The sequence below is a fragment of the Brassica napus genome, chromosome C2 (assembly GCF_020379485.1).
Source record: "Brassica napus cultivar Da-Ae chromosome C2, Da-Ae, whole genome shotgun sequence".
Classification (NCBI taxonomy): Eukaryota; Viridiplantae; Streptophyta; class Magnoliopsida; order Brassicales; family Brassicaceae; genus Brassica; species Brassica napus.
The window spans coordinates 45,574,703-45,587,647 of NC_063445.1; the positions used below are offsets into that span (position 1 = coordinate 45,574,703).

The 12,945-nt window shown below is 34.8% G+C and overlaps 2 protein-coding genes and 1 pseudogene across 2 annotated transcripts; 2 read left to right on the plus strand and 1 right to left on the minus strand.

The window, feature by feature from the left end:
- Nucleotides 1-3,974: 3,974 nt before the first annotated feature.
- On the plus strand, nucleotides 3,975-5,694 carry LOC106379706 (annotated as a pseudogene).
- A 2,787-nt stretch (nucleotides 5,695-8,481) lies between these two features.
- Nucleotides 8,482-9,061, plus strand: LOC106378494 (40S ribosomal protein S23-like). The gene is made up of 3 exons (XM_048749149.1): nucleotides 8,482-8,615; nucleotides 8,755-8,807; nucleotides 8,922-9,061. Exons 1-3 carry the CDS (start codon nucleotides 8,482-8,484, stop codon nucleotides 9,059-9,061), a joined length of 327 nt encoding a protein of 108 aa, XP_048605106.1.
- A 1,037-nt stretch (nucleotides 9,062-10,098) lies between these two features.
- On the minus strand, nucleotides 10,099-10,771 carry LOC106379704 (pectinesterase inhibitor 12-like). Its single transcript, XM_013819595.3, has one exon. It carries the CDS (start codon nucleotides 10,716-10,718, stop codon nucleotides 10,191-10,193), a length of 528 nt encoding a protein of 175 aa, XP_013675049.1. The 5' UTR covers nucleotides 10,719-10,771; the 3' UTR covers nucleotides 10,099-10,190.
- Between the last annotated feature and the right edge of the window lie 2,174 nt (nucleotides 10,772-12,945).

The following is a 12,945-nucleotide window of genomic DNA, read 5'->3' on the forward strand; positions in this document are numbered from 1 at the left end:
ATTATACTTATATGTGTTTCGAAGTGTCCATATATGTTACCTTTCAAAATAACGCTCAATGGATCCTCGCAATTGAGTAGAATATAGGTGTGTGCACTATGAGCGTCTTGTTCACTCGACCACCAAACCTCTTTAGACTTCCCACCGAGTCGCCCAATCTGGTTAAAGATGTCTGGAACACCAGCAACTGCATATGTTGGCGCAACACCACCATCATCATATCTTTTTGGAGCTCTTCTCCGGGTACGTACTTTTGACGCAAAGTAGTACGATGTGAAGTGAGAAACTTCTTCCGTCAAACTTCCAGCAATTATAGAACCTTCAACTTTGGCGGGTTTCTTTGCTTTTCCCTTCAAATATTTCATGGCTCGCTCATACTGATACATCCATCCGTAATGTACAGCTCCACGAAGCAATGCCTCATATGGGAGGTGGACAGCTAGATGCTCCATGACGTCAAAAAATCCAGGAGGAAATATCTTCTCCAAGTTGCACAATAAGGTGAAAATGTTCTCCTGAAGCTGTTCCACAACTTCTTCTTTAAGAGTGCGTGTGCTCAGATCTGAAAAATGCTCCAATGCCTTTTATATTCCAAAAAAAATTAAACACATTGTTAGTCATATATTATTTTACAAATTAGACCGTTATAAAATTATTGTGATATAATACACTACGTACCTGCAAGTGCTTCATGTACGTTTGTTGGACGTAGCTCCGCAAATACAAAGGGCAGTAGTCGTTGCATAAAGACATGACAATCATGACTCTTCATCCCGGAAAACTTTTGACCCTTTTCAACACATCTAGAGAGATTCGAAACATACCCATCGGGAACTTCACTTCTGATGCCACCCAGTTGAACAACACCGACTTTTTTTCTGAAGATAATCTGAATATCGGAACGGGAAATTGTCCATTGCTTTTAATATGTAACTCGCTTCTTGAGCAAATATCCGGCAAGTCCAACCTTGATTTTATGTTGTCTTTTGTCTTTACTAGGACATTCAATATTGTATTCATGATGTTCTCAAAGAAATTCTTCTCTATATGCATCACATCGAGGTTGTGGCGCAGAAGAAGATCCTTCCAATATGGCAACTCCCAAAATATACTCTTCTTGTGCCAGTAGTGATGAACACAGTAAGAATAAGGCATATTACGAGGGACATGCCAATTACCACCCCAACGAACTGTTTCGTTAGCTCCGTAGTAGTCGATTTGCGCTTCAATTTGTTCCCCAGTTAGATATGGAGGAGGAGTGTCTCTCACAACCCTTTTGTGCCTAAACAAATTCTTGTTTCTTCGGTAAGGATGGCCAATGGGAAGAAATCGACGGTGACAATCAAACCAACTTGTCTTCCTACCATTCTTCAGTTGAAACGCATCTGTCATTCCATTACAATATGGACAAGCTAATCTCCCATGTGTAGTCCATCCAGACAACATCCCATAGGCAGGAAAATCACTTATGATCCACAAAAGCATCGCTCGCATCGTAAAATTCGTCTTCGTTGAACAGTCACGTCCTTACCCCTGTTGACCACAAATCCTTCAACTCTTTTATCAGTGGTTATAGGAAAACATCCAGAGACCTTTTTGGATGGTTCGGACCAGGTATTAATATGGTCAAGAATAGCAACTCCCGTTGCATGCACATCTCCGGTGGCAGGTTGTATGGTGTAAGAAAGACTGGCCACAATGAATATTGTCTCCCTGACATTCCGAACGGACTAAATCCATCTGTGCATAGTTCGAGATACATATTCCGGCTATTGCTAGCGAAATCCAGATGTACTTTGTTGAAATGTTTCCAGGCTCTTTCATCTGATGGATGAGTCATCTCACCATCCGTCTGAGTATGCTCGGCATGCCATCTCATTTTTCCAGCAGTCTGCTCTGATTGATCCAATCTTTTCAATCTGTCTGTAATTGGTAGGTACCACATCCTTTGGTACGGTACCCTATTACGTCCCCGTCCTTGCGGCTTGAATCGTGGCTTCTTGCAGAATCGACATTCTTCTAGCTTCTCATCATCTCCACAATAGATCATGCAGTTGTCGATGCAAACATCTATCATCTCCGAAGGCAACCCAAGACTATAAACCAGTTTCTGAATCTCATAATAAGAATCAGCAGACACATTGTCTTCCGGCAAATACTTTTTAAACAAGTCCGCCCATTCGTTCATGCAACTTTTAGGTAGATTGTGATCAGTTTTAATATTGATCATTCTAGCAGCTAACGACAATTTAGAGAGACCTTCTCTACAACCACTATAAAGTGGTTGATTCGCCGCGTTTAACATTTCGTAAAAAAAAGTTGCATCTATATTAGGTTCTTCATCTTCATCATGAGCTACGAATGCATCAGCTACCATATCATGAACCCTATCATAATCTACCATCTCCTCCTGATGGTAACTATGTTCATTATTCAAATGATGATCAACCGGTTCTTTTTCCTGAAAATTGCTATTGCTACTACTAGCTTCGTTCTGATCATAATTAAAACCTTCTCCATGTTGAAACCAGATATAGTAATTTGGCGTGAAACCTCTATTTATTAAATGCTTCCAAACATTTTCACGGCTTGCCAGTTTCGAATTGTTGCATTTCCGACAAGGACAGAACATCTTACCACTTTTTTGGGCGAGCGGTGTTGAATCTGCTTGATGCATAAATGTCTCCAGGCCCGCAAGGTATTCTTTCGTCACTCTCCCGTTAGCATCTCTATGCATATACATCCACTTCCGTAACTCGTAGATAGTATTTCCTCGTAAAATACTCGTCAGATTACATCCACTTTACGACGAAACGCTTTTGTCGTTACTTTACGAGGAAATAACGATGACATTAGTTTTCCACGTAAGTTTCTCGTAAAATCGACGTAAATTTACGATGATTGTTTTTCCTCGTTAAGCATGTGTTTTCTTGTAGTGCACGAAGAGGGAGATTACCCAATCGGCGATGAACTCGAGGAGGCACGAAGAGAGAGAGGTCCGTCGTCGGTCGATCGAGGAGCCACGAAGAGAGAGACTCTTCGTTTCATCGACGAACCACAGAGAGACACGATTCAAGGAAGCCGACGAGCCACGTAGACAGGGAGTACCGCCGTTTCGTCGAGGAACCACGGAGACAGAGAAAATCGCCTCTGAAAGAGAAGACGAAGATGGAGAGGTTCCGGAGAAAGAGAGAGACCAGGACCAGATCACGAAACCGAAGCCACGCTCCTCTTCTCTCCTCTCACTTTTTCCACACGTGTCGTGAATAAACGTCTCTTTCCTTACCCCAAATAAGGAACGCCTCTCCTGTATATTTACCTTTTTGATTTTTTTTAATGATAATTAGCAGTAGAAACCCACTAAAGACGTGCGATAAGGATGCTCTAAGAAAGAAAGGGGATGTTTATGTGTAGTGGTTTCATGAGTAGTAGTGGATTATTGCTATAAGCCAACGGACGATATAGCTTTCTTCTCATAATGAACCCAAACAAAAACGATATTACCATTTTATACAGTTCTTTTTTTGAAAAAGACCATGTATTATTAAAAGGAACAAACTTATGAAAGTGAATTGTACGTACTAATAATAAAAATAGAGCTTGCACAAAATAAACTGTAAAATGAATTCGTAAAAAAAAACTTGATATACATTCAAAAAGTAGTTTTTAAGTAAAACACAAAAAGATATATAAAAAATTACTAAAGGTATAAAACTTTTTACATATTCGATTTACTTTGAATCTTTTTTTATGTTGGTCTTTGTCGTTATGTGAAACTAAAAAGAGAGAGGGACAGTAGAAAAAGTGACAGCTCATGAGTGTTTTTACCATAGATAAAGAGCTTCTTTAATGTTTTCACTCGGTTGAAAAAAACATTTACACAAAGGGTAAGCGACATAAGCAAGCCAAACTCCATTCTTTACAGATCGAACGAGAGAGAGAGAGATCACACAGAGAAAGCAGAAGAAGAAGACATGGCTGAGGCAAGATTACTTGACATGTCGAGAGTGTTCCATTCATCCCAGGTCTCTCTTTCTTTCTCTTCCATTACTCTCCCTTACTTTACTTGGTGCAAAACACAATAAAGGTTTCTCCTTTATGAGTTTTCTGTTTATGTTATAACCCAACACAGGGAGGATACACGCTACCAACAACCTGTACCAGAGATACGGTCCAAAGGGTTTCATGGAGATCAAGATCCTCGAAAACGACAACCTTTACGTCCGTGTCGACTTGCCCGGTGTTCCCGACGACGGTGTCCGCCACAGAGTCGACTCCGTGAGACAAAAGGTTGTATTTTTCTCCGGTGAAGAAACTCTCGGCGGCGACGGCGATAAGAAAAACGCCCGTGAGTACTCCGGGACAGCCGGTTTAGGGTGTGACTGCTGCGAGATAACGGGAGTGGATGCGAGGATGAAAGATGGGAGTCTTGAGGATGATTGTGTCGAGGGTCAAAGTCAAAGACCATGACAACAGGTACTCTCTTTCTCCCTCCTAACGCAGGTTCGAAGCCCTCCTCTCTCTCAAAAGTCAAAAAGATCACACCTTTTGGTGTTTGTGGTGATGATATGCTGGTGCTTCCCAATGAGAACGAAGTCAAGTTCTATGGTGAGAACAAGGATGTGTGTGAGCACGATGAGAGTTGTCGTATCTTCATGGGAGCCATCAAGGGTTCTAGCTTTTGTGCTCCTGGAGTTCCCCTTTTGAGCCACGACATCGCTTGGGATGCTGAGTTTGGTGTTCTCAAAGTGCGTGTCTCACCTCCTGGCAGCAACATCAGCAGCGAGTAGTCATGCTCTCATCTCTCTATTTTGTGTCTTTCATTTCAAATGTCTATTTTGTTTTAGTTTGGGAGAACTTTTGATTCGCTACCAAGTCTTCATGTTTTAAGCTGTGACAGTTATGTGTGGTTTTTCGGATGGCTTGCTTGGTGTCTACGTATCACTTCCACACTTAAAGCTACACTCAAAACTAAATGGGATTGGAATTCAAACCTATAAAATGTGTGCAAAGCTATTGTAGTAATACTATTGAACAAAGGGCTATAGTAAACTAAGGTCTTTGGATAAGTCATGATTTTGTTAAGGTTGCTCGCTGGAACACAGTTACACAGAGGAAGAATGAAACATCTAGTGCAGAGAATTTCCCAGTTAGAAGCAAAACATGAGAGAAATGACCTATGAAGATTGAATTGAAAAAATATGCACCAAAATATAACAACTGAGAAAGGAAAAAGCTGTAGGGGAACCTCATGAGAAGTGTTTTCCTGAAGCATTTTTAGATCCATGTTCTGAGGCTAAACTATTAATCTTGTCCAGTCCAATTTATGAAAACTCAAACCACTATATTCCACCACGTCACGTCTAACTTGACAGTCATATGCTCAACGTTAATCTCCAGTAGTGGAACATCATTACTCCCTAAACCAAGAGCATGTGACACGAATGTATTATAGCCTCTCAGTTTTTTTTTGACAAAACGTGATTTGCTCCAAAGTGAAAGTAGAACACAGAGAAGTTCGGATGTGCAACAATATAGTTTACCTTGTGTTAACTTACAAAAAGTAGAATCATAAACGTTTCCATTTGCCAAGAGAGTGGAACATGAAAAAAATGGTGATGATCACATCATCATGCTTATTCCCTATATATTAATCATGGAGCATTACAACATATTTTTGTAGCCACGTGTCATCACGATAATGATTCTTAGAATTGTTAGAAAAATAAGTTGGTTCATATAAACATATACTATGATTTTTATTAAACTAACTATCAAATTAATTAGTAGTGTACAAAAGAATATTTTTTCTTTCCTTAAATAAAAGTTACGGAATTACCTAATATGGTTAACATATAGATGACAATTAATGATTGTGAATAATACATATTTGATAACAATTTTTCTAACATCTCTCTTTTCTGTTTAATTTTATACTATTAAAAAAATTAAACAATCACATTAATCATATAATAAACAAATTTAGATTTTTTCTTATATATTATATTTTGAATTTTAAAACGACTATAAATTACTAAAAATGGTAAAAGTCCCACATTGAAAATTTTGTGATCAATGGTTTAACTTTTTTTTGTTCAAGCAAAATGCAAATGATCATATATCGTAGGGGTAGGCGTTCAGATACACGTTCGGGTTCGTATTCGGTATTTCAGTATAAAGTTATAGAACCCATTCATGTATTTTTTATATTTCGAGTCGGTTTCGGGTATTTTATGTTCAGGATCAGATATTTTGGGTTGGGTTCGGATATTTAAATTTTTTTAAAAAATAAATAAATTATTCATTGTTTAAGTTTTTTGTATTTAAAATATATTTTAACTTAACTGGTTTTTTAATTTTTAAAAGATTAAACTATAAATCGATTAGAAAGACACAAATTTAATTGTTGTTTTGAAAATTTAGATGCAACTTTTGTTAATGCAAGAAACAAGAGTTTGATATGTATTTTAAATTTTTAAGTGAGTAGCAAATGATTTTGTCCATAATTAGATGTATATTATCTAATTTTGAGCAATAATCATTATTAATATAAATAATTTGAATAAAATGAGAGAAGTAAACTAGAAATATATGGTTAAGTATACTTATGTTTGGTTTTCTTCGGATATCCATTCGGGTTTACCCGTTCGGATTCAAATATTACCTGAACTGCTCAAATAAATAATTTGTTTTATTGTTCTTGAATTAGATGATTTTCAGACCGAGCTGATGAGTATATACTTGACATACATTTATATTTCGAGTCTGCACTTATATCCTATAACAGCTTGATATATTAGATTTGAACACTAATCTGTTAATATAGTTTTCCAGTGATTTTTTTCAAAATTTTGATTCTTGGATATGTATCTGAAGTGAAACTAATTTTTACAGATGTCTATTTTTTTTTAAATTGACACTTATGTAATTCACCGAATTCATAGAAGAAGTTAAAAACAAAACTTAACTCATATCAATGAAACAAAGACGGGAACGAAAACACAATTTTATAGAGGTATAAAATGAAATCACTTATGGAGAGTCAATAGTAAACAAATCGAGAGAAAAAAACCTAATCCCCTTTCGTCATTATATATAATCGATGTTGCCTATTTGGTTTTGGTGATTTGTGTCAGCCGCAAAACTTAATTTTTTTTACAATTGCGTTAACTATTCAACAACGATGATATATTTAAGAGACCAACATTTGTATTCGTCAGTATATAATCGATAAAAATTGTAGTCTTGCAAAATGTTAAAACTATTTAATAAATAAACATTATTATAAAAACTCATTTCGCGCATGCGCGTGGATTATCACCTAGTTCATATAGTATATATGGTATGCATTGATGATTACTGACCTCCTAATCATAACAATAACATAATTTAAGCATTTCAATAAAATAATATTTACTATTCCTAAATCATAGCTATCTATCTATTTATATAAAATAGAGTTTCTTTCTCTCCTATGATGTCCACATGGAATGCCACTAATTCGTGCATCCTGCATCTGACACGTGTCCCATTAATGAAACGCAGCGTGTCATGTTTTGGCTTCCGCCCAGGCTTCACTTGGGCTTCGTCCCACGCTTTGTCAAGCGGCCCAGCGACGACCTAACTGAGCGCACACGCTAATCCTTGGTGTGATGAACACATCTGTGTTCTTCGTTTCTCTTCGAACGGCCATATGCTCTTCTCTTAATCGAGTCTGTTACAGATCCATCGCATTAAACACCTTCTTTTATCCAGCAACCACTATTCTACTTTCAATTTGAGTGTTGCTTCTGAAAAGCGTTCTATATGTGAGTATAAATAGATATGTCTTTCTCCTCTCAAAATCATATTCTCGATCTCTTGGAACAATGAAATAAATTTTTTAAGATGGCGACCTCCTCTATCCTCCTCATAGATTCTGGTTCGATGTGGTAGAGAACGTCTAGATCCGATAATCTTCGATCTACACCAATTATATTTGTGGTTCTTCCCAGAAAGATCAAACCAATTAAAAGAGATAAACAAACAGTGAACCGATGTTCCGGTGGCCGGAAGAAAGTTGTGTTGTCCGGATTCATGTACCGATCTGGTGACATTTATGCGCTAAGATGGATTTTCCTCTGAGAATGTTTACTCCTGTGTAATTCGTTTTTTTTAAAGATTTTCCAGTTGTTTTTCTCTCTGTGCAGTGTTTTAGAAGAAGATAAATCTTTAAAAGGTGGATTCAGTTCCATGCGTGGTAGTTGTATTCTAATTGTGTTGTTAATTAGTTTGTTTTATATGTTGGATTATTTAAGGTTAACACTATGCTGCTACCTGCTAATTTTGTTTGTCAATATGGAAATTTAGTGTGTTAGATGGATTGTGTTGTACGTTTATGAAAGCTTTCTATTTTATGATCTCTAAGCTGGAGTTTTGATGTTCTTTCTGGTCTTTTTATTGTTGTATCTGGTGATGATATGATACAAAAAGCCAAGAGGTATGGGATCTGCATGTTTTCAAATAGTGCATAGGAAAAAACAGAGGTTCAGACAAGAGCTACAAGAAGGCTCACCTAAGAAATATAAGCCTTTGGCCGGAGCTTCTCACGCCAAAGGACTCGTCCTTGAGCTCATGTAAGACATAGAATATGCTTCTTTATCTATTTTTTTTGTGTGTGTGGACATTGTTGATGATGAGCGATTCTCTGTCTGTTTGATTATGCAGAGGAATGTAGGCTAAGCAGCCATGTTCTGGTATATGTAAGTGTTCTAGAGTACAACTTGTCAAGAATGGAAAGAAGGTTGCTGCTTTTGTCCCCAACGATGGTTGTTTGAACCTCATTGAGCCAAATGTAAGCTGAATGAATAAAGCCTTTTGTAACCATTTATGATTAGTTTTGTCAAAGGTTGAATTCATGTTTTGTGTTATGTTGTTTGCAGGACGAGGTTTGATATCTGGATTTGGGCGTAAGAGTCATACTGTGGGAGATATTCCAGGCGTAAGGTACAAGGTCGTCAAGGTTTCTGGTGTTTTACTCTCTGCTCTCTACAAGGACAAGAAGGAGAAGCCAAGGTCTTAAAACAAAACCTTCAAAGCTTTGAATTTTATTTTTGATGGCATAAGCACTTTTCAGTATTTTAGTTAAATAAAAGAACTCTTGTGTTATGTTCTACTTTGGGATTCAGTAACTTGGTGTGTTAAATCTTGTATTCTGATGACCATTTGAGTTTTTAGTTTATTCGACCTTATAATATGTCACTGCCAATGGCATGGAATTCTATTACTAATCCAAAACAAGTGATACATATCACTACATAATGTACTCATTCGTAATCCTGGCAATTATAAGTCATAAAGATAAACAAAAGTCACACAGCCAGCTTACAAATTGAATAAGGTAGCCAAACAAGTTTAAGATCACATCAGTGACCAATCAAAACAGACCAGAAACTAAACAGACCATATCTAATATACATAAATAATTTTATAATCAATTATACATTTTAACTCATACAAAATTTTAACAATAATCTATTGTAAAAATTAAATTTAGTAAAACATAAGATAATCCACTAAAATATATAAAATTAAGCAAAAAAATTATGTAAATTTATTTACAAGTTTGTTTCTTTTCTACTAACAATAAAAAAAAAGAACAGGATGGGTTTTTTTTATCATCCAACTACAGAAAATCACAAAATAAATGATGTAATGCCACATCAAATTCTTAATATATAATTAAAACATAGATTACTTACCAAAAGAAAATCATCTTGAACCTTTTAACAAGAAAAAAAAAATTCAAAAATTTAAAAAATCATAACTAATTTTTCAGATAACATGGTTTATTTAGTTGTTCATATACAATAACATGCACAAAATTTAACTATTATGTATATTTCTAAATAATAAAAATTTATATTAAATATTTACTCTAGTTACTTAATTTATTTGTTAATTTTCATCCCGCATTTAGGGCGGACCAGCCCTAGTATAATTATAACATACTGTATTGATTTTTTCCGCTAAGACAGTGGAGTATTTAAATTTTCTTTTTTTTGCAGATATTATTTTTAGGGTCTTTTTGAAAAAAAAATTTTCAAATAATAGCAAATATTTCCAATGGAATAATTTTCCTTTGCTCTTAAATTTATTATTAGGTAAACGAAAATCCACATTACATAATGCAAGAACTTATGGTAATTTCATCAGAGCATATTGGTAAAAGCTAAAGGAATCAAAATCTTCTGAAACAAAACATTGTTCTCGTTTGTAACGGGAGATTTAGCGTGCTTCTCTTTGAAACCATCTTCACAAGTGACAGGTTCATCCAAAGCAGCACTCAGATGCATATTAGCACTTTTGTAATCACTGGATTTAACGTTCATCAAAGCTTCTTTTAAAGAACCATAAGCATCGTCATAAAGCTTTACGCAAGTGCGTAACGCGGGTTCAGTACTCGGTGCATACTTTTTGCTCTTGAGAATAGTCTCAACTATCCCTTTCACGTTAATTGTTTTGGATGCAGCATTATTCGTTGCCGCTAGGACCAATCCTGATAGACTAGTTGCAGTTTTGCTTTGCGGATCTTGTTCAAGTGATTGGATGCAAAAATCATACTTGAGATTAGGGTCTTTTGCTGCAGCTGTTTTGCAGGAATCTCGAATCAAGGTTTGCGCGGCTGCGAAACAGTTTAGGAGGAGAAAGAACATTACAACTGAAACGAAGAACTTCATGCTTTTGTTTTCTTTGTGAGAGATGAGAATATATGAATATGATGTTAACTTTGTGATTCACGAGGCTGATATATATATATATATATCTGACGTAAGGGTATATGTCATTGTTTCCCGTTTTCTTGTGTGTTATAAACTTATTATAAAAAGAATATTTCAGTTTTAGTAAGAAGATACTATTTCATATTAAAAACTCTGTTTACATTTTTAAAAACTATAATATATTCACTTGGATTATTTCTCAAATTGTCAATTTATCTGAACATGGTCAACATGTAACAGTAGTTTTCCATATATACACGTCGTCAGATTTAGTCAACTCTCAGAGCATCATTACTGGTTCAATTTCTTAGTGGAGTACCTGATGAGTTTAATATTAATAGAGTTTTATTGTGTAATTAAAATTAAAACCAATAATATGTACATAACCATTCGTAAAGTAACATGTGGCAAAGTCTATGTGCGACCAGACGTTTCTTCCCATTTGACGCTCTCTCTCTTGCTTTATTAATTTTTTATTATTATAAATGTCAGTCTCATGAGTTACTCTTCCACTGCATGTGCTCTTAGCTTTCCATATCATACATAAAATATCAAAAATGAGATCTCTTCTACAGTTATTAAAAAACAAAAATATACCTTTTAATATTGATTTTCTCAAAATCATATTTGAGATTAGGGTCTTTTGCTGCAGCCGTTTTGCAAGAATCTCGAATCAAGGTTTGCGCGGCAGCGAAACAGTTTAAGAGTAGAAAAAACATTACAACTGAAACGAAGAACTTCATGCTTTTGTTTTCTTTGTTAGAGATGAGAAGAGATGACTACGATGTTAACTTTGTGATTCACGAGGCTGTTATATATATATATATATATATCTGATGTAAGGGTATATATTCTCCTTTCTTATATGTCATTATTTCCTGTTTTCTTGTTTGTTATGAACTTATCATAAAAAAAATATTTCAGTTTTAATAAGAATATACTATTCCATATTAAGAACTCGATTTAAATTTTTAAAAAATCATAATATATTCACTTTTAAGGATTATTTCTCAAATTGTAAAAATTTATCTGAACTTGGTCAACAGGTAACAATAGCTTTCCATATATACACGTCAGATTTAGTCAACTTTTAGACCATCATTAACCGGGGGTCTTAGCAATAGGGTCCTTAGCAAAAACTAATAAAATATTGGGTGGGTCTCACTAATTTTTAAAAATCGGGTCCCTAAGGTTGTGATATAAGGACAGACCTTCACTTGTTTTTTTTTTGGTCTGGTAAAAAAAAAAATTAGAAGGCGAACCAAAAATATAAAAAAAAATGAGATGTCTTCTACAATTATTAAAAAAACAAAAATATACCTTTTAATATTGATTTTCTCATCAATTTTTCATATAGAGGTCGGCATGCAAAAATCCTAAATCAAAAAATGTGTATTTACTAAATATTTAACTAACATCTGTATCAGGAAAAACTTTCAATCTCATTATTTATTCATCACGCAAAAAAATGATCAGTACTACTCGTAAAAAACAGTGATGTTGTGCATTTTTAAAAATAAATATTTAATTATTAAAAAAATACAGACACTATAGAAAATTAAATAAAAGTTTAATTCCACAAAAACAAAAAAAAATTGAAAATTAAAAAATAAATCAAAATATTCAAACAATTTTTCAATAAGTAAAAAAAAGATTGAAAACTGAAAAAGTTACAGAAAAAAATATTTTAAAAATTTTCTCACATATCATCGTTGATAATAATGATTTCTGACATATCACTAATGACGATGACGACTTTCAGAAAATATCACCATTGACAATGACAGTGATATGTTGAAAACCGTCAACTCATCGATTTGTCAACGATGTTAAGTCGAAAATTGTGATCAGAGACATAAAGTATTTTAAATTTCTGTCTTTTTGCAAATACTATTTTAGTGTTTTATAATTTCAAATAGTAGCAAAAATTTCCAATAAAATAAAGTTCCTTTGCTGCTATTTATTATTAGATAAAGGAAAAATCATATCACATAATACAAAAAGTTATGGTAATTTCATCAGAGCATATTTGTAAAAGCTAAAGGAATCAAAATCTTCTGAAACAAAACATTGTTCTCGTTTGTAACGGGAGATTTCGCGTGCTTCTCTTTGAAACCATCTTCACAAGTGCCCGGCTCATCCAAAGCAGCACTCAGATCCACATTTTAAATGGGCCTAAAACAGT